Genomic DNA, 27,438 nt, shown 5'->3' with positions numbered 1-27,438 from the left:
TACTTGATACACAGTCTGATGAAGACCTTGCTAGAAGGTTGAAACGTTACGTTTAGTTTATGTTTTTAATAAAATAAATTACTGCCTTGGTCAGCATATTTATATTAATTTGCTAGTTAGAATTAGAGGTGGTATTGGGTAGGACAAAGTCTCCGTAGGGGCGTCTCCACCGGGTGGGCAAGGAGGGACCTGGTCCACCCTGGAAGTCTTAGCTCTACTCCGTTGTCGGAAATTGAAAGAATCCCACACACGCAGAGAAGGAGGAGCAGAGTATGTCGCTTTTCTACCTCTGACGTCAATCGCTACGATATAAAAATAAACTGATGATTGTGTAATGCGACAAACACATGTCTTAACCAGGGTTCGAACCTGAATTCTCGAAGTTACTATCGCTTTGCGTTAACCACTCGGCCACGTAGGTCAGTGAGATTGAGTAGCAGGGGAATAAAGAGGGACATGAAAGAAAAGGAAATAAATTAGAAAGATTGAGAAGCAGAGACGGAAAGAAAATACAAGCAGAAGAAGAAAAGAGCGGAGGGTAAGGAAGAGAGAAATTGGGAAACGGACAGAGAGAGAGAAAGGGAGAAAGATCAAGAATGGAAACAGAGGGATAAAGAGAGTGAAGAATGAAGTAGTGAAACAGAGAATCAAAGAAAGAAACAGAAAAAACGATATTGCGAATGGAGAAAGAAAGATATAGATAGGGAAACAATGAAATAAAGAGAGAGAAGAAGCAACAGGGAAAGGAGAAAGACCGAGAAACAGAAAAACTTGAACAAGTTGAAGCCGAGAGGATGGAAGAAACGGAGAAAGCTCGGGAGAAAAAGTGGAAACAGAGGAAGAGTGTGAGAGAGAATAAGGAAGTAGTGAAACAGAAAATCAAAGATATAAACAGAGAGAAAATTATATTGGGAATAGAGAAACTGGGAGATAGATAGGGAAACAGCGCAATTAAAGAGAGAGAAGAAAGATAGAAATAGAGCAACAGAGGAAAAGGTAAAGGCCAAGAAGCAGAGACAGAACAACATGCAGAAGTGGAAACCGAGAGGAAAGAAGAAATGTAGAAACGGAGGAAGAAGACAGAAGTAAAGAAACACAAATATAGAGAAGCAGAAAAGGAATCGGAGAGAAAGGGATGGAGAAATAGAGGAAGAGAGAGAACAAGCGGAATAGAAAGAGAGTAGAAAGAAAGAGGAACGAGGAAGAAAAGAAAAAGAAAAAATAGGATCGAGAAAAGGGGAGATATAGAATCCATGGCCACTGAAGTAGAGCTGTAAATACTTCTTCCCCTTTTGAGGCCTCTAGAACGAAAGTTTCCACATAGTCTCGGTATCGTTGGGACGAGAACGAGATAAGACATGTCTAGACGATACTGAGGACGAGACACGTCTTTCAAATCGAGCCGAGAGACCGAGATTAGTAAGTCTCGAAATTCTCGATTCAGACTTCATTAGGTCCAAGACATATGCGGTAAGTGTTCACCAATCAACACACTTGATTTATCTTTTCACGATAAATTGGAAACCGTCGCTGTGAAGATTTTAACTATTCAAGCATTGATGGGTGGCAAGATGTAACATCTTGTCGACCTTTCCCTTATAGTAACAATCTAACAATTCCTATCTTATTTAGTGAGTTAAAAGAAAAAGAAGAAACAATCTGTGCCATCCATCTACATCAAACAGCATCATCTCCTTTGGAGTTTACACAGCACACCCATCTGATTTGAATTTCCAATCATGTTCTTTCCAAGGGTACGACTCATCGCACGTAAGTCGAACACCTACGTGGTCAAACGCCGAATTTCATCTTCTGACGTAAGCGCGGAATGCTTTCGCGCTTAGGTTAGGCTTAACTCTCTTAGCATAAGATTTAGCCCAACAGCGAAAGCATTTATGGCGTCAGAAGACGAAATACAGCGCTTGAACCAAGAAGGTGTTTGAGTTTGGTGCGATAAGTGAGTCCCTTCCTCACCCGCCTCAACCACTCCCTCTTTGAGTCTTGATATTGATTCGTAAACTCTTAACACACACGCACAAAGAAAGCATAAAAGTCGCCATAGATAAGAGAAAGGGAGTGTCGAGTGATCAGAACAAACAAAAAAGAATCAAATCTTCTTTTTCTGTAATATTAATTAAGCCTAGACTGGTTTGTCTTTCCCCATGCAGTCATTATCTTTTCACCGAGGGCATAAATTTGAGTGAAATTTTAATTAATAGCCCGTGCTCTGTACTTACAAGGATTCTTGCCTTTCGTCTTTTGATGTTACACTTTGCTGACTCAATATACGAGTACTTGGTATCATGTTCGGATTATGGAAGATGTTACCTTCCAATCCCTTTGATTAGCGTGGGATCTGTTCGCTATGATTTGTAGTCTATAAGTTTCTTCAGTGTGCGGATTAAGCTCTTTGCTTTGTTGGATGCCCCCTCAGTGGCGTATTTGTGACTTAATTTCGGGAGTGGTTGGCATGGGGGTCGCCAGAAGATGTCGAGGACACCCCCTCCCCTCAAAAAATATTCTGATACAGACCAGTGGCATATGCAGAAGTTTGTCAAAGGAGGGTTCATTTTTAAAATTATTACATTATCGGTATTGTAAATTTATATTATTATTATTATTACTACTACTAGTAGTAGCAGTAGCAGTTTTAGCATCCAATAAGTTTATTATATGAATAATATAGTACTTGTTACAACCAAGATTACATAATAGTTACTTCGAACATTAGTAGCAGCAGCAAACGCAGTAGTATAAGAAGCTTCAAAACGTGTGAAAGTTACAAATTATAAGAGTTTCAGTGTTGCAAATTATGAAAGTTTCGTACCAAATTCGATATCTCAAGACCACTTTTAAACAATGACGCAAAATGAGGCGAAATAAAGTGCTTCGTTTATAAATTGCCATAAATTGAAAAAAAAGTAGATGGACATTTCTAGGGGGGGGGGGTGAACCGACCGGTTCGACTCCCCTGACGACGCCCATGGTTGTAGGTGTTTATGGGTATGCAAAATTTACACTTAGAAACACTGTACAGGGTGACCCAAAAAAGGGTAACACAAATTTAGAACAGTTGTGTATGTGTTCGGTTGCCTTTCTTGGGGCCACCCTGTATTTACATTCCAAGAAAACCCAAACTCGTACACAAAAAGAGATATTGAACTCACAGGCGTGCGCAAAGCCTCTGATTAAGGGGGACAACATCCTTGATGAAAGTTCAGTCTGATAAAGAAAAGCTCATTCCATCTCAATGTTTTATTGTATTGATGGGTACTAATACAGGGGCGTATAGTATGTGTCCGGACACACCAAAAAACACTGTTTTAGAATTCCAGCATCTGAGACACAAAAGTTCTCTGTTCCCTCCCCCCTTTATTTTACTTCTCTGTGGTTCAGACTAATTTACATATAAACATGATTTCGTACAGCAGATTCAAAACAACTATACATAATTTATTCATTTCCAATGTCTGACCAATTTATTCTGCGGCCACACAATTAGGCTAAGGAATGAAATGCACGAGTCTTAATAACAAGTAATTTGCTGGGAACTTTCGTCGGTTTGAAAATACACTAAATTTCTAAGTGAGGCTATTAGGATGGGCAACTGCCCCCTCGTGCGCACGCCTAACTAGAAACCCTGAGAAAACTTAACCAAATTTCTATAGTATTGCTCGTTCAACTCAATGACGGCATGCGGCGAGAAATGTGATCTACCTCCAACGAATATAGCTGACGAAGTCAATTTTGCTTGCTATAGCGAAATGTTTTCGTACTTTATGGACAGAACTAGAGTTCGCGTCAAATCTCTTGCATATGGCCTTGAGCGGCTGAACAGCACCAGCGAATCACAGACGTGCGGCGTTGCCCAGTTCCGTGACAGGGCGTTTCGCTCAACCACGCTGTCTCTTTTCCGTGTGAGATTTCGACATGGCACCGCTGCAGTGCGTTGCTATTGACTATCGCCATATGTAGGAGATTTGACGCGCACTCTAGTCCAAGAGCTTTTTGTAAATCCTCTGCACCCGACGACAATGATAGGTTAAATAACTTGTTCTCCCGAATGATTTTCACTGGTGAGTGTTCTGTAGATAAGAAATGGTATACTGTATGCTTTCATTTCTATTTTCTTGGGGGGGGGGGGTTAAAACATCCGTGGCAAGGATTTAAAAAAAATCTGCCGAGATGACCATTGGGGGGGGGGATTCCCGCCATCTCCCGTTAATTATCACACTGAGTTTCTTGGTAGCTTCGGGAGACTGCGGCCCAGTAACTTTTTTTTTTTTTTTAAATCGATTCTCCAATGCCAACAATTTTACTTTCTAATTTCTTTAACTTACGTAATCTTGAAATAAGATGTTAATAAATTGTGAGCAAAAGATCGAGTATGTGTTTGCTAAGAAACATAACATTAGGTTTAAATTAGTTGTCGAACCTTGGAGGCCTCCCCGATGGCGCAGTGGTAGCGTCGCCGCCTTGTAATCAAGGCGCATAGTGGTTCGGATCCCATTTAAACTGTAGGTCCAGTCCCGATTAGCCACACTGTGCATGAAGTGGACTTAAAACACCAAATCAATCGAACCTTGGACCTAGTGAAATCTTGTAGTTTCCTCAGGCCAACTTCATTAAATTAATTTGTTAAGTTATTTTCACTCGCATTTTGCATTTTGAACATTTCATCTTCTGACGTAAGCCCGGAATGCTTTCGTGATTAGGCTAGTAGGCTTGTAAGGTCTTCGCATAAATACACTACATTTAGCTTGACCTCAGAAGACTAAATATGGCGCTTGTCCGAGATGGTGTTTGACTTTCGTGCTTTAAGTGAGACCCTCATAGTGTATGACTAATCAAAAAGGTGATTTCGAGGATCTGGCGTTTGAGATTTTAACTTGTAGTTGGAAAGGGAAAGGAGGTTTGAAGTCTTGCTTCCAACCGCGGACAGTACGGTACGACAGTTGGCAACACGTGAAGAGAAATTCCATTCTTTGAAGCAGTGTTGCCACAAGAAGGGAAAATTCCCTTTTTGAAGGGAAATTCGGACCGAATTTTAAGCCAAAAGGTAAAAGTACCAAAATTTCACTAAAATTAAGACGTCAGACTGAATATAACACATTATATTAGGTTCTACTTACATATTCACATCTTTATTTTTTGCCGTCACTTCTTATTTCCACATTTTTGAGTTTAAGCCTTTATGTACATTTAAATTCCAATTTTTTTACGTCGCTTTCCTGTAGCTTTGGTTAAGAGCGTTATGAAATGGGCAATGGTACGAACACAATTGTACATTTATGCTTGGCCAAGGTTCGAATTTGGAACATGAGTTTATAACAATTATTTAACATTTTTCGTAAATAAGAACATGCACCAATTAAAGTATTAGTTACTACTTATTTATATTATTTATTATCAGTACTTAAATGATTTTTTAGTTGAAGGGAAAAAATAGTTGAAAAGGGGAAATTTTATCCCTTGCAGAGGGAAATTGTGCCAAGAGATTCTGGCAACAATGCTTTGAAGTATTTGTTGCTATAGTGCAGAAGGCCTTAGAAAGATCGCTTCGCGGGCTTGCAGCAGACGACAATATGGAGGTGTGTCTGCGAGAACCAATCAGGTCCGTGATGAACGAGCCCGGTTGCCACAGCTAGCTCGCTGCACCCATCTGGAAGGGTGAGTGACCTCTGCCTCTTGCTACCTCGGCCTGTTTGTTCGGTTGAGGAGCAGACGACACGAGAGTATCGGCAATAGTGTGCGAGCGACGTCTGCTGTTAGCCCGCGAAAAGCTCTTTCTAAGGCCTCCTGCAATATAGGTCAACGTTTACCACTGGCGGTGGAAGTTCGCCTCGCCATATTAGCTTCCCTATTTCTCGTCTAATCGTCAACCCTTCAAATGATCCCAACAAATGTGGTTGAAGACCTTTAGATTTCGTACGGAAGTATTTTGAGCACGACTCAACGCGAAGAAATCCAGATGTTTAGTTGTGGTTGCAATACTGTACTTCAGGTAAGCGGGTTAGTGTTTGTTTCGTGTTGCGAGCACCAGTTTGCGTGCTGTTGTCAATGTGAACGTGAATTTTGAGTTACCTTCGGTTGTGTATAAATGCTGTAGACGGGAATTTCCATGTAAATGAAACTGACGATACTGACGGAGTGTTTGCTCGTGTGATTATTTTGAGATTAAGTTTAAAGTCCACTTTATTCACAGACTGGACGGGAGCTACCATTTGAATGTGCCTCCACCAAGAATCGAACACGGAACCTCTGGATTACCAGCCGACAGCGATACCATTACGCTGTTGGGAGGCTCGATTTATATTACTAAGGCATCTATGCGTTTAATAGATTTGAGTTGGTTACACATTCAGAGTATTTAGGGGTTAGTTTCAGTAGAGTACACTAGGTGGCAGACGTTTTATCTCGAGAAATATACCGTAACAGAAGCTATTCTTTCACAGAATGTATTTTCAAGGCATTTGCTATTGTCGCGCTTGTTTTCAGTCTGTAGCAGACGAGTATAAGTGAATTCACAGCAAAGTTCTCGTAAAATTATATTATGTCTGTCATTACACACTGACAAACACAAAAACACGAACAGTCAACTCCACTCATAATGAATATTTACATATTCAGATCCGAAGTTCACTAAAATCTGACACTTGAATGAATATAGATAGTTTTATTTGTGCATCCTGATTTTGCAAAAGAAATGTCCACATCCCAAATGAAAAATGTTATTCTAGTTCTTTTGAAAATGTTTATCCTTTTGTACTAGATCAGTGTGATATCGAATACAGGTATCAGTAAACTTTAGACCAGTACTTTATTCATGTTCATAAAAATTAAGCATGCGCCAATCCTCAATCAACACTGAATCATACTTTATTTACTTGTAATGAGTTTCATCCAAGTGTGTGTTTTCCTGTCATTTAACAGAGTAAGTTGCATTAATACATAGGTATGAACTGTTTTAGGAATGAACGGTATCCAAAACTAGATACGGAGACATATCGTCAGCAAGATGTCGCCACTTACGATACGATACTGTGCTCTATGACTAAATATCGTCTTACGAAATCTATTTTGCAGTATTCTGGTCGACTTATTGATTTATTTTTTTAAATATCTAAAGATACACAGTTGAAAATCGGTGCTACAGTAGCTAATGCAAATGAAATTGAATATTGAAAGTTTATAACTGGAAATCTGTGATTGCCATATTGAATATGTTTTAATTTTCCAAGCTGTAGTTTTCTAAAAGGAAGTATCTTTGGTGGGCACGCGCCAACACGATGGCTCGTAATCACGATGTTATATCTATGACCTATATACGTATATGTCTAACCCATTGATTCTTAACCATTCATTTACCAGGAATCTTTCTTAAAAATATATTTCGTTGTTGCGGAACCGTAGAGCTTAATATTTGAAGTCCCAAATGTTTGCTTATATTTGTTCAAGGGTTTTATTACAATTGCACAATGCATTTTATTACAGTGCTAATATTTTTATTGTAGTAATAGTAATAATGCAAGCAATAAATGCATAACATATTAACAATCTATAATATTAACAAGAGATAATATACAGGGTGTCCGAATTGAAACGCCCTAATGGCAACTGTCTAACTCCACATGCATTTGATGTATCCAAATGAATTATAGGTCGATGAATAGTCATAATGTTTGAGTAGCATGTGTGGTGTGACTGTCCCAAGGGTAACTGTAATCCTTTCACGTAACTGTTCCATGGTTAACACTTTGGTTGAATACACTGGACATACTGCGTGCGACTCGTGGGGCGCATGTAGAAATGTACTAAATGTACTAATTACTACTTTGCTCACAAACTTTATGAGTACGTATATTCATTGATGTACCTATATCTAGTTTTACTTCTAGCAAGCTGTGGTGAATATTTAATTTTCAAATCTGTTTCTTTAATTGATAATCTGTTTTCCTAAAATGTATAAGTATAAAAGCTCTGACCTTTCGTCAAGCACTCGCTGACCTCCTGGGAGGACATGAGGCCTCTCCCCCTCCCACTAGGGGTCGGCGGATCTCAGGTTAAAAACCATTGGCCTAGACGACAGTTCTTTCATTAACGTAATATCGGTCACGGGAGGGAAAAGGTTACAAGTTCTAAAAGTTGATTTTGCATGAGAAGAAAAAAAAACCATGAGGTTAGGTTAAGTTAGACATGAGATTTAACCAAGGTTGTTAAAAGGTCCAACAACCCATAAACTCTATTGGTTTCCGTAACAGGACCGGAACTTTTTCTCGCACAATTTAAATTCGGTCCAAGTTGCGTATTGTTTAATTTAAATGGACCGTATTTAAACTGACCCAGTAAAAAAGGTTCCTGGATCGTATTTAAATTGATCCCGAGAAAAGGTTCCTGGACCGAATTGAAATACTTTACAGATATAAAGGTTCTTTGCGGTCCATAACCCATTTACGCTTGCTCATTCTCTCTCCTGGACCGAAATTGAATTTATTTAAAATTCCTAGGCCTTTAACCACTCTGAATTTAACTTAAATCCTATTCATCGGTTATATGGGGCAATTCAATTAATTTTCAATCCACTATGACTGACTGATCTTCAAGGCGATACATCGCTCAACATTAAGCCTATTTGTGAAAATGTTATTTCTGGGACTTATCTTTCTTCTTCAATTATCTTTTGTAAGAAATAAGATTACGTCATGAATGACTGTGCCTTATAAATTAATTTATTCCTTCTTTTTTCAGATCGACTCTCGAGATGACGAAGGCAGTGGGAGCGGAGGCGACAGGTCCCCACCGATCATCCCCCCTCCGCCACCTGGTAAGTGAATTATCATATGCATCAGACCGTTCATTATCATACGCTACAGCGTGATTTACAGGCCCCCTTTCGTGCTGCTGATTTGATCGTGTGTGCATGTCGTATAAGGTATCGTAGCTGACTTAAATCTTGTGTGGTGTACGTATAAGGTAATCTGATATACTCGCTCTTACTTCTGTAGGATAGGAGGTAGGTTGACAGTATGGATGTTCAGTGTTTGCTCGTTAGATGTCTCTGAAATCCCAGCTCGAAACAATCATGAAAGCCCACTAGGCTCTGCAGTGTTGCCCTGTTAGAAAAGTGAGAAAAAGTTTCAAGAGTAAAACTTATTAATTTTCGGGGCGTTGATGTAGTAAATAAAAGTATCAAACAGTGGCTCTCTAGAAACACCCTTCCTCGGTGCTCAGGTGAAATTTGAACACTTTTTATCGACCGGTTCTTGTGATAATCGCGACCAAAGTTACCCCATAAGCTTACACAGGCTTATCACTCACCCCTTACTTGAGGAGGAGATTAACATTTGAAGGGCTCTGGTGTAAAACATGGTGACATTTTGGTCATTTCTGAGTTCATTAAGAAAGAAAAGGTTATTAGAAGCTATAGTGTAGATAAATTGTTTTTGTGTTGTGTTTTCCAGTTTCAGAAGGCTTCACCGAATCAATCCAAATTGTATGACATGGCAGTTTCACTCGAGAATTGAAGCATGGCACATTTTACTTTGTAACTAAAAAATTACCAAAATGTCATCGAGTCCTTCATTTATAAAACTCGTGTCATGAAAACTTAGTAGAGTGAAAATAGCGATAAAAGATAAAATAATTGAACAGGTAATAAACATTGTATATTTGGGAAGCCATGTTTCTGAGTTCGAACACCAAAAAAGATGTTGAGAAAAATTTAATAAAATATAATAGATTAAATGAAATTTTGAATAGGAATTTTGGAAAACAGACGAGGAAATAAATTCATATTAGATACCATAACATAATTTCAACATGGCAGTGAATGTCATGGTCAACATATATGTACGTACTTTCTAGAGTGTCAATTATTTACAGGTCCTTTATTACACACATAATTAATATATTCCTTTAAGGTAAATAACTTCTATCCTTGATTTATACTGTGTTTATTTTATTTCCATATTTTATGTAATTTATAATATATTATATTAGTATCTCCTTATATATATATATATATATATATATATATATATATATATATATATATTGTACATGGTAGTAAAGATCTGAAATAATGAGTGTAAAGATAAATACGTTGTGCATTGTACTTAATAATTGAAATATTGTATTCATGTAGGCTATTTTTGCAGATAATAGTTAGATATTTTATTCCCCTCTCTTCAATTAACATATTATTATAACTCGGTTTGTTAACTTTTGTATACACATATAATTTAGCGTTGACATGTTTTATGTTTATTTACATTTCTGCACAATAACATTTCTTATCAAACTGTAAATTTACAAACTCGAAGCAAGAAATGTAGAACACTGTAATTTGACATTCGCCTGTTGTGTTTAATAATAATAAATAAACATGATAAAACTACATTAAATTGTTCACAAATTAGATTTTTGCATCTTCAAGTGGAGACAAAATTGACCGAAACAATAAAAGAGAAATTATTGAAAGTGCGCGCGAAAGAGAGAGGGGGAATAAGAGAAGTAATAGAGAGGGGAGGAAGAATGAATAATAAATAAAAGTAAGGAGAAAGAGAGAGAAAAATGAAAAACTAGAAGATACAAGCAAGAGCTATTTTAGATAGAGTGAGAAAGGAAAGTAATTAGAAAGAAAGCACAATAAAAGAAATACACCAAGCGGGAGAAATACAAATAAAAGGGAAAAGAGGACAACCCCCCCTTTTTTACTCCATGAGGAATGGGGTTAAGGGGAAGAGTGACAGTTTAGCACCAGTTGTGCACGTGGGCGGAGTTTGAGCTTTTGCTTTGGGGGGGCAGACTCTGGGAGAAGCATATGATTTTATAAACTAGGGGATATTCAATAACCCTCAGGTATAGAATATCCCCTAGTTTATAACGGGTCCGGAGGCTTTCCTCCGGAAATTAAAAAAAAAAAAAAAAAAAAAAAAAAAAAAAAAAAAAAAAAAAAAACAACTTAAAAGCACTGAGTTTTAGGTCTTATAGATTTGAAAATGTTAAATTTCCTCGCTTAAGTAAACAAATATTAATTAGTGTATTGGTTGTCAGTTTTAAAAGAAGCAAAACAGTACGTTTATTGCATTTTATTATTTTTTTATTGATACAATACTCATATTACTTTAAAAAAGTTACGGTACAATAGTAAGCTTCAGAAATTTTAGAAAAATTAAATTGAAAAGTTATTTTGATCCCTCAGCAGTAACTGTTGACTCAACACAAAGTCATTTTATGTTTTTCTTTCTTCAAACTGTACACATCAATCAAATCGTATAAGACCCGCTATTGCGGCGCAATTACCGCACATGCCATCATGCCAAACGTCAAGATTTGCGGTATGGCTTCACAACAAAAATGTAGTAACTGAACTTAATCATGTGTTATTTTTTAGTATTTTTTTAAGTTGGGGGGTAGGCCCCCCTGGCCCCTCCAGAACTCTGCCTATGGTTGTGCATTTGTATCAATATCGTCGGAATGAGCACTGCTACTAAAAATAACCCGGATGGACAAGAGTGTATGAATTTCCCTCCATGTTGTAAGTGGAAGCTCTTTTCTAAATTGATTATTATCTAGACACGATGTTTGAAAAATATGATGAATGTACAGAATCTCCTGTATTCCTCATGCGGAATCAACTTCAAGTTATGGCTAATCAAATGCTTTTTACTTAGTTGTTCAACGTGTCCTCTTTCCGTCCATATACTTTTCTACGCCATTGGATGTTTGATATTCCCCTGAGAACAAATAAAATAATGCTCCCATAAGCGTAATGCATTTCTCCTTGCCTCCTACGGCTATTCTGGTAGTGCTGCCAAACGTGATGCGCATAGAAGATCTAAATTTCACCTTAAATGGAGCTAAAGTTGACTTTCAAGGAGCTAGATTTTCGAATGCTCAAAATGTTAATTGTCAAAAGGGGGAGCGCTGCTATTACCGTTAACTTTAAAGTTATGACAATTTATTTTGTTTTAACCGCCTAGATCTGCCCACATTACCCATCTCAATAATCTACTGATGGTCGTATCAAATCGAAAGTAAAGTATTGACAGATAACAATATTACGTCAGCCACGGCGCTATGAAAAAGTAGCTGGCGATGTAAGAGGGGGTGAGGCGACCCAGCGAATATAACAATATCACGTGCAAAATGTATATTCATGCCAAAATTTGGTCTATGTGGGTCGGAGCCAGTGATTGCAATGGCATCACAGTGGGGGGTTGCTCCAGGTCACAGCCAAATGAGTGCTCGAAATAGCCAGATCTGGTTCCAAGAAAGCTAAGTTGGCAACAGTGCTCCACAGCTGCCGTGGAGGGAAGAACCTCGCGGAAACCCTTCCTCGTGACTGGACCTAAGTTTGAAGTGGAACCGAACTATGTGAAGAGACAACATCAATCAGTACATTGTCAGGGAGATATTTCCTCCCCCAAAATCCCCTCATTACATGGTTAAAAGATGGTAGGATACCTTGTTGCGAGAGAGGGAATGGAAGTGAAGAGAAACAGAAATCTCTTCTCTTAAAACAACACTCATTTTTCTCCAAGCCTTTGATCTTTCGCAACCAGGGCACCTTTGAATAGCTGCGCTGACGGCCCCTGCGAGGTTTCCTGACAAATAACTCAGGCCTCTAATGAGTTTTTAATAGTCGAGATGAGCAGGCGAGACCTCGGTGGGTGTTCCTTGGATAGAAAGACACATTCGCAGCCCCGTCGAGTTTTATCACGTGTCCGACTTTGCACGTCGCCGCAGGAGGCCGGCCTGTTCTAAAGACACACGAACGCAAATATGCTTCTCTTGCTTGTAGTAATCGAGTCTGGTACTTTTTCCCCAAGTCCACTGAATCTTCCGCTTGTTTGGGCGGTTTGTGCCTCTGTGACATTTCCTGCTGGCTGGTGCCTTCGTTCTATTTACACTCCGTTCCTCTCACCTCTCTCTCTCTCTCTTTGTGTGTGTGTGTTTCTGTCTGAATTTCTCCCTAACTGTATCCCTTATCTCACTATGTTGTTCCTCTTATTTCCTCTCTCTGTATTTCTCTCTAATTGTTTCTCGGAAGAATTCCTTAATAAACTATTGCTATGGAACCTCCAACGGCCAGCTCAAAAACACGTTTCCTGCTCATCTTACTTGAACATGGAGGGGAGAGGTGAAGTGGAACTCCACTCAGCCGTGAACTGTGAAATTATGTCAAACGCTACTCAATTGTGCTAGGACATTATTTTATTACTTTTACTACATTACTATTTTTAAGATGGCTGTATTTTATCCTACCCCAAACTCTATTTCTATTTTAGTTATTTTACGTCGCTTTTGTGCCTCTACGGGTAAGTACGACAACAAGGATGAATGAAGAAGTAATGACATGGATGAAGTGACACAAACACAGTGTGCTAGGTAGAACCTCTGACTTCGTAACGTGGGCAAATTATTTTATATATATATATATATATATATATATATATATATATGTGTGTGTGTGTGTGTGTGTGTGTGTGTGTGTGTGTGTGTGTGTGTGTGTGTGTGTGTGTGTGTGTGTGTTTATTTCTAGCAGATGGGGAGGATAGGTGAACCCTAGCATAAGCGTTGTTATCTTCAATTATTGAGGAAGACATGCTGTATAAGTCACCAATATATTTCACATACGTAATTCATTTTCTCATTATGGTGCAGGACGCGTGCCAACCCCTAACGATACCTGTACACCGAACACCAGCAGAAGGCAAATTAATTTGTTATTTGTTATCATTCGACTTGAAAGATTGTGGAAAATCTCCGACAACGAAGGGCGGCACGTTAGCTTCATTTCTGAACACAACTTTCTACGATTTACTGTCCGAAAATAGAGGCATGGCAGACCCCTTGTGTCGGTGCTGAGAAAGAGCAAACTTGAAGGTGTTTCCACGCACCCTCTTAGATTTACCGTAAACAACGCGCGCCACTGCAGCGGGGGGCTTTTATTGTGACCCTTTGCTTGGCGACTCTAGGATATTCACAACCTATCTCGTTCCCTTTCCTTCTGGAAAATGAATGTTGACATAAAAGTACCTGTTATTTCAGACCTATGAGTCGATTTCAGTCACAGTAATTTACATCCATTATTATAATAGGAACGTGGTAATTTCAAACTCAAGTGGTGTTTTCTGAGAGGGCAACGCTATTACGGGTTAATATGCCTAGTTTACCCGCATGATAAAAAAAACAACAAAAAACAACAGTTTCCCCCTCGCTGGAAAAAATCTGCGGACGTTCCCTTGCCCCCAAGTGCGCCCGCCTATGCCACCCCCCCAAAAAAATCGTTTTCCCGCTACCATTAGATCATTGGATTTTGCAGCAGATCTTCTGGTTTCTCAAGGAACAATTTCCTGATTTTTTCAAGTCTGACCTGGCAACACTGTCCCGAGCACCGACAACAGCAGGGAAGATGCGCGAACGCTTTTGACGAAAGGTTTTTTTTTTTTTGTGGTCGAACTATACCTCACTATATTCCTCTTATTTCCTCTCTCTGTATTTCTTTCTAATTGTATCCCTTACCTCACTATGCTCCTCTTATTTCCTCTCTCTCTCTCTCTGTATTTCCCTCTAATTGTATCCCTTACCTCACTATGCTCCTCTAATTTCCTCTCTCTGTATTTTTCTCTAATTGAATTCCTTATCAGACTACCTTCCTGTTATTAGCTCTCTCTGTATTTCTCACTAATTGTATCCCGTATATCACTATAACCGTGTCCGAAAGAAGCAAGTCCGCACTTGAAGCGAGCATCCTCCGAGTATGGTCTTGGAGTGCGGTCTTCAAGTCGTGGACTGGAAGTGGAAGTCTTTCGAATTGCACTTCGACTGCAGCGCCAAATACGATCAGTAGATAAAACTGAGTACTCATTGTTTTCCCCGTGTTTTAAACATTTGTTTTTCACCATAGAAATCACAAAGCATTTTCAAATGTTCGTACACATACATTTCCACACATTAGAAGAACTTTAACTAACAACTTGCTGACCGATAACTTATATTTCACCCGTGTTGCTGGCTTTCTACCTCTGTGATTTTAAACAAATGAAGAACAAGTGCGGAGATCACGTGACCTAGTCAGCATCCTTCTGTACTGCGAGCTGTGCACTTGCGTACTTCTTTTCTTGGCGCTTTCGAACTCTACTAGGTGACGTCACTTCCGCTAAGACCTTACTTCAAGTATGTACTTTGTACCTTTCGGACCGTCTATTTTCCTCTTATTTATCTCAAATTGTATCACTTATCTCACTATATTCCTCTTATTATCTATATCTGTCTCTATTTTCTCTACTATTCCTCTCATCCTCCCTCCCTCCTCTCCCTGTATCTGTCTGTCTGTATTCTCGCTATTTGTATCTCCTTTATTGTATCTATTATATTCCTCTTTTTATCCCTGTTTCCTTGTTGTACCCTTTTCTTTTGTACTCTGTTGTCTCTCCTATATCTCTCATCTCTGCCTGTCCGTATTTCTCTATAATTTCATCTCTCTTGTTGGATGTCTCCATGTTCCTCTTATTAGCATCCCCTCTTTTTTCTCTCTATTTCCTTTTGTTTGGTTGTCTGTTTTCTCTCCTATACCTCTCATCTCTTACCCACCCTCTCTTTCTCTCTTGTCAGTATTTCTCTCTAATTCTAACACTTTATCATCTCTATGCTCCTTTTCTTCTCTCTCTCTTTATTCTCTATATTCCCTTCTGTTTTGTACTCTTTTCTCTCATTCACTCTCTTTATCATTATTTTCCTTCCATACATTATCTACCTGTCTGTCTGTCTCTCCCTGTGCTTCTCTCTGTATTTATCTGCGTATCTCACTCCCCCTCTCTCACACACACACACAATGCCCGACCCTGTGGCCGAGTGGTTAGCACATTGCGCTGCGACGCCAAGGGTCCCGGGTTCGAATCCCGGTCGGGCTTGGTTGTTTGTGAATGTCCATTCATCAATTTCATCATTTCATCACTCATCCCCATCTTCGCAAATTAGCCAAGAGGCACAAAACGCGAAGTAAAATAAACTAAATCAAATCAAATCAAAATCTCTCTCTCTCTCTCTCTCTCTCTCTCTCTCTCTCTCTCTCTCACACACACACACACACACACACACACACACACACACACACTCTCTCTCTCTCTCTCTCTCTCTCTCTCTGTCTCAAACACACACACACACACACTCTCTCTCTCTCTCTCTCTCAAACACACACACACACACACACTCTCTCTCTCTCTCTTTCAAACACACACACACTTTCGCTCTCTCCTTCGTGGTATCTGCCCGACCCTGCGGCCGAGCGGTTAGCACATCGCGCTGCGACGCCAAGGGTCCCGGGTTCGAATCCCGGTCGGGCTTGGTTGTTTGTGAATGTCCATTAATCAATTTCATCCTTTCATCACTCATCCTCATCTTCGCAAATTAGCCAAGAGGCACAAAACGCGAAGTAAAATAAACTAAATCAATCAATCAATCAATCAATCAAATCGTGGTATCTGTATGTTTCTCCCCTCTTCTGTTTTCACCTCTGTGCCCCTATTTCCTTTCCAATCTCGATCACTATTCTCTCTTTCTCAGTCTTTATTTTCTTCCCTCTCTGTGTGTCATTATTACCTCCCCCCTCTGTCCCAATTTTCATTTTTTCCTCTATTTTTGTTTTTCTCTTTTCCTCTCTCTCCCTCTTGATTCTGTCTGTCCGTTTTCTTCCCCACTCCGCTATCTCTCTTGATTATCTCTGTTCTCTTCCCCTCTCCCGCTATCTCTCTCTTGATTATATCTGTTCTCTTCCCCTCTCCCGCTATCTCTCACTTGATTATCACCGTTCTCTTCCCCTCTCCCGCTATCTGACTTTTGATTATCTCTTTTCTCTTCCCCTCTCCCGCTATCTCTCTCTCTTGATTATCACCGTTCTAGTCCCTACTCCCGCTATCGTTCTCTTCCCCTCTCCCGCTATCTCTCTCTTGATTACCTCTGTTCTCTTCCCCTCTCCCGTTATCTCTCTCTTGATTATCTCCGTTCTCTTCCCCTCTCCCGCTCTCTCTCTTGATTATCTCTGTTCTCTTCCCCTCTCCCGCTATCCCTCTCTAGATTATCTCCGTTCTCTTCACCTCACCCGCTATCGTTCTCTTCCCCTCTCCCGCTATCTCTCTCTTGATTATCTCTGTTCTCTTCCCCTCTCCCGCTATCTCTCTCTTGATTATATCTGTTCTCTTCCCCTCTCCCGCTATCTCTCTCTTGATTATCACCGTTCTCTTCCCCTCTCCCGCTATCTCTCTTTTGATTATCTCTTTTCTCTTCCCCTCTCCCGCTATCTCTCTCTCTTGATTATCACCGTTCTCTTCCCTACTCCCGCTATCGTTCTCTTCCCCTCTCCCACTATCTCTCTCTTGATATCTCAGTTCTCTTCCCCTCTCCCGCTATCTCTCTCTTGATTATCTCTGTTCTCTTCCCCTCACCCGCTATCGTTCTCTTCCCCTCTCCCGCTATCTCTCTCTTGATTATCTCCGTTCTCTTCCCCTCTCCCGCTATCTCTCTTGATTATATCTGTTCTCTTCCCCTCTCCCGCTATCTCTCTCTCTTGATTATCACCGTTCTCTTCCCTACTCCCGCTATCGTTCTCGTCCCCTCTCCCGCTATCTCTCTCTTGATTATCTCAGTTCTCTTCCCCTCTCCCGCTATCCCTCTCTAGATTATCTCCGTTCTCTTCCCCTCACCCGCTATCGTTCTCTTCCCCTCTCCCGCTATCTCTCTCTTGATTATCTCTGTTCTCTTCTCCTCTCCCGCTATCTCTCTCTTGATTATATCTGTTCTCTTCCCCTCTCCCGCTATCTCTCTCTTGATTATCACCGTTCTCTTCCCCTCTCCCGCTATCTCTCTTTTGATTATCTCTTTTCTCTTCCCCTCTCCCGCTATCTCTCTCTCTTGATTATCACCGTTTTCTTCCCGTCTCCCGCTAACTCTCTCTTGATTATCTCAGTTCTCTTCCCCTCTCCCGCTATCCCTCTCTAGATTATCTCCGTTCTCTTCCCCTCACCCGCTATCGTTCTCTTCCCCTCTCCCGCTATCTCTCTCTTGATTATCTCAGTTCTCTTCCCCTCTCCCGCTATCTCTCTCTTGATTATATCTGTTCTCTTCCCCTCTCCCGCTATCTCTCTCTTGTTTATCACCGTTCTCTTCCCCTCTCCCGCTATCTCTCTTTTGATTATCTCTTTTCTCTTCCCCTCTCCCGCTATCTCTCTCTCTTGATTATCACCGTTCTCTTCCCTACTCCCGCTATCGTTCTCTTACCCTCTCCCGTTATCTCTCTCTTGATTATCTCCGTTCTCTTCCCCTCTCCCGCTATCTCTCTTGATTATCTCTGTTCTCTTCCCCTCTCCCGCTTTCTCTCTCTTGATTATCTCAGTTCTCTTCCCCTCTCCCGCTATCCCTCTCTAGATTATCTCCGTTCTCTTCCCCTCACCCGCTATCGTTCTCTTCCCCTCTCCCGCTATCTCTCTCTTGATTATCTCTTTTCTCTTCCCCTCTCCCGCTATCTCTCTCTCTCTTGATTATCTCCGTTCTCTTCCCTACTCCCGCTATCTCTCTCTTGATTATCTCTGTTCTCTTCCTCTCTCCCGCTATCTCTCTCTTGATTATCTCTGTTCTCTTCCCCTCTCCGCTATCTTTCTCTGTCTTCTTTCTCTATCCCTCTATTCTAGGCATCGGCACAAGACAAGACAAAGAACAAATGAAGATTATAGTCTCCGTCGGGGTACAATGTCTCTTTCCTCATTCCTGATAATGTGGCGACCACCCATTGTTTACCTGTCAAGACGTGACTTCGCCCTGCGACATCATGAAACGATGACATTGAAAACTTCACTGTTTTCCCCTTTCATTGGACGTGTTTTGAATCTCATCCCCCAAAACCGAGCGTGTTTACAAAGCAAACGAGATAGGGGTATCCAAGAAGCCGCCGTTATCTACAGAATCGTGACGTTTAAGAAAGAGGAAATGCAATCCTAATGTTATTTACGTGTTTTAAATTGGAAGCAGTCGGTGTCTATTTCAGGCGACCATAAATTAGATCGGCGGCGTCTCGAAACACAAAGAGGCAAGTGGATTATGGCGTAAAGTGAGGGGAGGGGGGAAATTTATTGCATCCCCCTGTCCGTGATGCAACGGGGCAACAACAGCTTAAAGAGACTGTCGTTGTATTTCATGGACAAGATGCTAACAAGCGCTAATGTTACATGTGTTGCGAGTGGATGGGAGATTGTGTAGGCTTGTGGAAGGTGTCATTTCGTATTATGCCAATAAATATTATTCATCTACATTTTGTATGTGCTCGCTAATTATATAGTTTTATTATTTATTCATATTCCTTTTCTTTGCAGATTTTCCCATCCGGGCGCAAGGGATGAAGGGGGAGAAGGGGGAACCTGGCATGAGGGTAAGTGTTGCAACATTTCCCCCCATTTTTACGCCCTCATAAGTAGAGAGGGTGTTATTCCATAAATGCATTTTATCTAATGCTTACATTTTAAACGTATTTCCTTTCTGTTTTCGAAGTTATGGAGAAATTTGCTGGTGCATATGTTGTACGTATATATATATATCCATGCAATGTAGATGTGAGTATAGCTTAAATAAGAACAAATTGAGAGATGGGTGTAGAAAGCGCATTATTAATCATAAATAATAATTACTAATTGATAATGTGTGTGTGATTTTTGAAAGCTCACTGTTAAATACAATTACCAAAAACAGAAATAAATAAAACTATATATTTAGAAAGGAAATGATAAAATAACTTCATTCATTATTAATTTATTATTAAGTTTTACGAGAGTTTTATTTACTTCAGGTGTAATAAATATGGGAAATCAGTAGTATTGATCCCAGCCAGTGGATGTTGCTATTTAATATTCGCAATTCATTTGCACGGGTGTTAATTAATTTGCACTGGTTTTAATTAATTCGTATGTAGTTAGAATTCATTTGCAGGTACTTAGAGTACTTTACATTTATGTATTTGCATGTTTATAACTTTTATGAATATATAATTATTAATTTTATGAAAAATATGTATATAGAAGGTAATTAGAGGTACTAAACGCTATGCATATGTTTTTATATTCATTACTGCAAAGTATGTAATTATAAAATGTTAATATTAATGTTTATAATATTGAAAATAAGTTTTCTATGGTTTATGAACCGCTATGAACGGTGGTAATGGTACGAAAGAAGACGGTCCCGGTACTCGAACCCGCGATATGTAATATTATTAATTAGTACTATGTAATAATGTATGTTATTATGGTATGAAACACGATGGTCTCAGACGCTAGACAGAATACGGTCTCAGAATTTCGACTCGGCGGTGAAGGTAGACGAGAAAGGAATTTGGGGGAGTGTGCGTTCAAGGTCAAATGACGTCAGAACGTCAGAACAAAGAACGAACCTGATTGACCAATCAGAGAACGCGTCGGTAGATTTTCAGAACCAGTTTTCCCAAGGTCAACTAGTACGCAAGAACAGGGGAAAGCTATGCAATACTGTAGGGCAGGGGAGGGATTGATCCAGACAACAAAGGATGTCTGGAAATGCACAGCAAGGGTCAAATCTCTGAAGCTATGCGTCGCTTGTAGAACCGGTTTCCGCCGCCAATTAATATTCCGCTCAGGTTTGCCTTCAAGGCACAGGACGCTTTAGCGCAGGTTTTTTTTATCTGTACTATGAAGAAGGGAGAGCTATTAGGGACGGGGCCTACAGTTTTCACCATTTGCTTTTATCACGGGGTAACGAACCTAGGACCCTTTGATTATTGATTTAGGTAGTAAATGTATGTTACTGTGTGCTATTTAACTTAATTTTGAGTTTATTTTTTACCAAACTTTGACTTTATGTCAAACATTTTCACAGCTTATCCTTATTTTTACAAAAATAACACTATTTGTACTATTCAGGCAACATTTTTTATTAAATTTTGGACTCACAAAGACATTTTTTTCTACGTTTAACTTATTATTTTACAACTTTATATTAATTTTTTACCAAAATAACACTATTTGTACTAATCAGGCAACATTTTTTATTAAATTTTGGACTCACAAAAAGACATTTTTTCAACTTTTAACTTATTATTTTACAACTTTATGTTATTTTTTACCAAAATAACACTATTTGTACTATTCAGGCAACATTTTTTATTAAATTTTGTATTTACAAAGAGATTTTTACAACTTTTTAACTTATTATTTTACAATTTTATACCTATTTTTACCAAAATAACACAATTCAATCTGTTCAGGAAAGACTTTTAGTTACATTTTCGACACACTAAGTGTGTGTTCTCAACTTCTATCTGTTTATTTCACAAGTTTAGGCTTATTATTACCAAAATAACACAATTCAATCTGTTCAGGAAAGACTTTTAGTTATATTTTCGACACACAAAGTGTGTGTTCTCAACTTCTATCTGTTTATTTCACAAGTTTAGGCTTATTATTACTCAAATAACACAATTCTATCTGTTCAGCAAAGATTTTTAGTTACATTTTCGACACACAAAGTGTGTGTTCTCAATTTTTATTTGTTTATTTTACAAGTTTAGCCTAATATTTACTCAAATGACACTATTTATATTATTCAGGCACCATTTTTTATTACATTTTGGACTCTCAAAGACACACACACACACACACACACAGAGAGAGAGAGAGAGAGAGAGAGAGAGAGAGAGAGAGAGAGAGAGAGATATTTTTTTCCAAGTTTACAGGATTATTCTCTAGTTTACTCAAATAACACAATTTAGATGTGTTTTGAATTATATTTTGGATGCAAAAGTATGTTTTGACAAGTTCTACCCTTTTATTTTACAAGTTTAGGCTTATTATTATTCAAATAACACAATTTAATCCAGTCAGGAAGGATTTGTTATTATATTTTGGATGCACAAAGAGAGGTTTTCAACTTTTTTATTGATTTTTTGTAGGGTATGTATTAATTTTTATTTATTTTGTTTTGTATCATATATACATTTACAAATTTTTAACTTAGAGTTTAGTATTTATTTAATTTTTTTCAAAAACACTAAAAAAAGTACTTTTAGCTAAAATGTAAGCCACAGAATATATTATTATTATTATTATTATTATTAGGGTTTACTGATTTCCACTATGCTATTTTTGGTTCTGTATTTCTATATGTATTTATTTAGGGCAGTTTACGCCTGCCACGTAGGAAAGTTTGTTTATTTTAGAGTTTGCTGAGTATTTTGTTACTGCTATACTAGGTAAAAGTTTTCTAAATATACCAGATAGAGCTCTATATACTTTTGTTTTTGCTATTTTGGAGATGATGCGATCAGCACCACTCTCCATCTGCTTTTTATTTTATGTACCCAATATTATTTTGAGGCTTAGTGAATTCTAGAGCCTATTTATGCAGGAGAGAGGAGAGAGGACTTGAAAATTTTGATCTCAGACAACCCACAACTATTTGTCAGAGTATTTTAAAGGATATTTTATATTTATTATGTGCCACTAGAATATCAAAGCTTGCTTAATTTTTATGTCTGTAACGCATTTATTGTATTTCTAGCTAAGGCTTACTGGATAAAGTACACGAAATGTTTAACATTTCAACTATTTGCTTTCATACGAGGGCAATTTTTTAGTGTAACGAAAATTATTGTGTGTCTATAAAGACTGAAATCCCTTTACCGAGGGTCCATATTTGGACGCTTACTAATATTGTTTTTTACCCTTACATATAACAATTTAACAATATAATTACAATACGAAGTTAACAGACGGCTTAGGGGCCTAGGTCCACTTTCCAAACTTTTTTCTATGCTAGAAGAATTATTTAGCTTTATAGCCTTTTTCAAGGTATTTTTGAAGTATTACTGGCTTCTTTGGGTGCATCAACACTTGGGTTATTTCCATTTGGTTTATTATACGAGGTTTATTTTTTACTCTAAGATCAATATATGTCTCCGAGGACTAAAATACATTTATTGAAGCTAAAAGCTTAGGCTGTAACTAGGGACTTAGCATGTATATCGACAATTTATAGGACAACACGAACCTTACAAAGGATTATAGGTGACGTACGACCACACGCCAGAGCTTTGTTAATCTGCAAGAAGCAGTTGCAACTAATGCTATGAGGATATAATGTTAATTTTTCATTGTTTCACAAGGAGGCTATTTTTTACACAACCAATATTTGCTTTTTCAAGTAACTACATGTACCAGAAGCACACATGCCAACACTAACTAGATTTTGATTTATACTATCTCAGGTGCTAAATGTATCAAGAACACTGATTGTATATATTTTTGAGAATCCAACTATATCAGGATTTTTCTATGTAAGTATATTTTTATTGACTGGCTTATTTAACAGATCAAACAGAAAGACGGCAAAATTCACTAAATGTAGGTGATTGCATGAAAATAACTAGATCAAGGGGTGACCAACAGTGAGCTGAATGTATATATAGAGGGTTGCGCTCTATTATTCTCACCTTCGCTGGATTGGCGAAGGAACGCACTTGTGGGCGGTAGAACCTGAACGGGCTCCACCATGGCATCGGAGACTCGAAGCAGATGTTTTGGAGGATGAACCCAAGTAGGGTCATAGGCGCTACGACCAATTTGGTCATTGCTTTTTATATGAGGAACCAATTTGGCCCACTCCCAAAATTAACTTAGATTGCTTATAACTTATGAAATTTGAAGTCTGCACAAGATCCGATGGCAAAATCTAAAATTGTAACAACCCTGCCAGGGACTTGAACCCTGGACAGATAGGTTAAAAGCCTAGCGCTATACAAACTAAGCTACCTGCATTTTTAAAAAGTTAGTTATGTTAAGAAATATATTGAAACACCTGAGAACACTCTTGGTCTGGTTCGACAGAGATGGAGACAACATTTCCAAATTTTTACAGACTGGGTGTATTTTTCCACTATAGAGGCCTTCACTATATGTAATTCGAAACGCTAAAGTTCAGCTAGCTTCCAAAATTGAGGTAAAAATTGTGTTTGGCGAGATTAACAAGTTACAATTATATCCAGCTACGGACAAATAAAGCTAAAAGTCTAAGATTTGCTGTACTAGCCAAGTTTTAGTAACATTTTCTTCACATTAGTACAAATATCAAAGAAATAGGTATATTTTATTTATAATTTGACAAAATGTACTAGTATTTAATTCACAAAGTTAGGTAAAAAACAGTATTTTTTTAAAATATTGTTACTGCCTTCAAATTTTATGTTATTTAGCCACTAACAACTGGTTTACACTGCTTGGCATCCTTTAAATAGGAAAAGAAGGAATTATTTGTTTAGTATTTTTACTACTTTATATTTATTTAAGAAAACAATTCTACACTTTAACATAATTTTAACAAATTGTTACTAATTTATATATCAAAGTTATGTTATTTAGAGTGCATAAAGGCGTATAAAGTTAATATTTGTACTTATCAGTTCAACTAACAATTATATTTTACACACAAAAGATACAGTTAAATTATTTGAATCAGAGAATAATATTTTACAGTAATTGATTCATTCAGCACTAGTCAGTACTTTTATGCATCAGAAAGTTTTTTTAATTTTATATTACGCATGCTATTTTGGGCTATTCTTAAAATGTATTTCTAGGGCAAACTGGTTTAATTTTCTGCTTATAATGCAAAGTTGACAGTTTTCGCAAAATGCATTGTACATTTGTTATATTCTCTACTTACAATCCAAATATTATGCTTATTTAATGTATAACTAACTAACTCTCTAGCCTTCTTAAACCCGAATGTTCATGGCTGCAGCAACACATGCCTTTTATCTGTCCCTGTCCTGAGCAAGATCTATATACTCCTTTCCTTCCCTACCAATTTCCTTTAGGTCCATCTCTACATTATCCCTCCATCTTTGTTTTGGTCTTCCTATTGATCTTTTACCATCAGGTTTCCCAACAAGAATCCTGTATACTCTTCTTTCGTCTCCCATTCGTACCACATGATCTACACACCTAAGTCTTCTTGATTTTATCATTCTAATAATATCTGGACATGAATACAAATTATGTACTTCTAATTTATGTAACCTTCTCCACTCATCTGTCTCCTCATCTGTTTTAGGCCCAAATATTTTCCTAAGGATTTTATTTTCAAATACTCTCAATTTATGTTCCTTTTTCAATGTAAGGGACCAGGTTTATTTACTGTATTTAACTTTCATTTTTTGTAATTAACAAAAATTAAAAGCTTATACTGTAGTTATTATATCTTTTTCTATCAGCTTATTTTGAAATTAATATTATTAGTTATAGTCTTTGATTTATAACTATATTGCTTTTTTATCAATTTATCTAAGAGTACACGCAGACAAACACATGTGTACACACGTTTATGTAAATAGATATGCCTTTTTTCAATATTTTAGTATGAAGATTGCACTTTAGCTATTTAAGCAAGGGTAGGAAAGGTAGGATTTCTGAGAATTTGTTGCAGGATTTTGTTGTCCAAGTATAGATGAGAACTGAGCTGGGAGACTGTTTTGAACATTTTCATGATAGTTTGCATGTGAACTGTATGCAAATTGAGCACTATTGACTGTGCATGCTTCTAAGTTTTGCTGTTATTTTACATCAAGTCTGTGAGACTGTAGTCAGTTTTCCCTTTTCAAGTAGTTTTTATTGATTGTATTTGTATATGTTTTGGGGACTTAGCAGTTTTATGTTATGAGGCAGTTTGTTGTAGAATATTTTTACCGGATTGTTTTGAGATATTGAGTGTCTGCTGTTTTACTTGTAATTATTTTCCTTCTTGTGTTGTGTATTTGACTATATTTTGTCCAAGTTCGTAGTATTTAGAATAATTGTTATTGACTTGTAGATGTAGGGAGTAATAATCCTTTGCAAGATGCTCTATACTTTAGTCTGAACATTATTCTTAGTGTTCACTTTTGAAGCCTTAGTATTCTGGTAGTATTATTAATGTAGAGGTAAATTAGGCTGAAATGTAGGCATTTTTCTGATACATTATACTCACTTAGTTGTTTCAGCAGGTAGAAGTTGCATGATGGTTTACTGCTGATGATGTTAATTTGCTCTTCTTATGTACTACGTATGATGTAGCTTACTTGAGTAATTGGAATTTTCTACTGAAAAAAGGATTGCTTGTCTATTTTATTCCTATGTTGTTGAGTTTGTCCATAAGCAAGCCATGTTTTTACTCTATCCTATGCCTTGGAAGAATCTAGATATATTGTGTTTGCAGTTTTATGTTTCTCTAAGGTTTCAGCTATGTAGTTTTTAAAACTGTGCTATGGGTGTGACTATTGATTTCTCTTTCTGGATGCCATATTTTACTTGGACAAAATATAGTCAAATACACAACACAAGAAGGAAAATAATTACAAGTAAAACAGCAGACACTCAATATCTCAAAACAATCCGGTAAAAATATTCTACAACAAACTGCCTCATAACATAAAACTGCTAAGTCCCCAAAACATATACAAATACAATCAATAAAAACTACTTGAAAAGGGAAAACTGACTACAGTCTCACAGACTTGATGTAAAATAACAGCAAAACTTAGAAGCATGCACAGTCAATAGTGCTCAATTTGCATACAGTTCACATGCAAACTATCATGAAAATGTTCAAAACAGTCTCCCAGCTCAGTTCTCATCTATACTTGGACAACAAAATCCTGCAACAAATTCTCAGAAATCCTACCTTTCCTACCCTTGCTTAAATAGCTAAAGTGCAATCTTCATACTAAAATATTGAAAAAAGGCATATCTATTTACATAAACGTGTGTACACATGTGTTTGTCTGCGTGTACTCTTAGATAAATTGATAAAAAAGCAATATAGTTATAAATCAAAGACTATAACTAATAATATTAATTTCAAAATAAGCTGATAGAAAAAGATATAATAACTACAGTATAAGCTTTTAATTTTTGTTAATTACAAAAAATGAAAGTTAAATACAGTAAATAAACCTGGTCCCTTACATTGAAAAAGGAACATAAATTGAGAGTATTTGAAAATAAAATCCTTAGGAAAATATTTGGGCCTAAAACAGATGAGGAGACAGATGAGTGGAGAAGGTTACATAAATTAGAAGTACATAATTTGTATTCATGTCCAGATATTATTAGAATGATAAAATCAAGAAGACTTAGGTGTGTAGATCATGTGGTACGAATGGGAGACGAAAGAAGAGTATACAGGATTCTTGTTGGGAAACCTGATGGTAAAAGATCAATAGGAAGACCAAAACAAAGATGGAGGGATAATGTAGAGATGGACCTAAAGGAAATTGGTAGGGAAGGAAAGGAGTATATAGATCTTGCTCAGGACAGGGACAGATAAAAGGCATGTGTTGCTGCAGCCATGAACATTCGGGTTTAAGAAGGCTAGAGAGTTAGT

The 27,438-nt window shown here is 37.8% G+C and overlaps 1 protein-coding gene across 4 annotated transcripts in view; it reads left to right on the top strand.

Moving 5' to 3' along the window:
* Mp (collagen XV/XVIII-type protein multiplexin) overlaps positions 1–27,438 on the top strand; it is a 739,732-nt gene that overhangs the window by 628,005 nt on the left and 84,289 nt on the right. For all 4 annotated transcript variants that reach the window (XM_083143962.1, XM_083143961.1, XM_083143960.1 and 1 more), the window contains exons 6-7: positions 8,749–8,824; positions 19,371–19,426. In XM_083143962.1, coding sequence (XP_083000088.1) covers positions 8,749–8,824; positions 19,371–19,426 — 132 coding nt within the window. The remainder of the gene's footprint in view (positions 1–8,748; positions 8,825–19,370; positions 19,427–27,438) is intronic.

Source organism: Lepisma saccharinum, chromosome 22, assembly GCF_977018435.1.
Source record: "Lepisma saccharinum chromosome 22, izLepSacc3.1, whole genome shotgun sequence".
Lineage (NCBI taxonomy): Eukaryota > Metazoa > Arthropoda > Insecta > Zygentoma > Lepismatidae > Lepisma > Lepisma saccharinum.
Note: the sequence above shows the minus strand (reverse complement) of the source record. Positions and strands in the feature narration are given on the sequence as shown.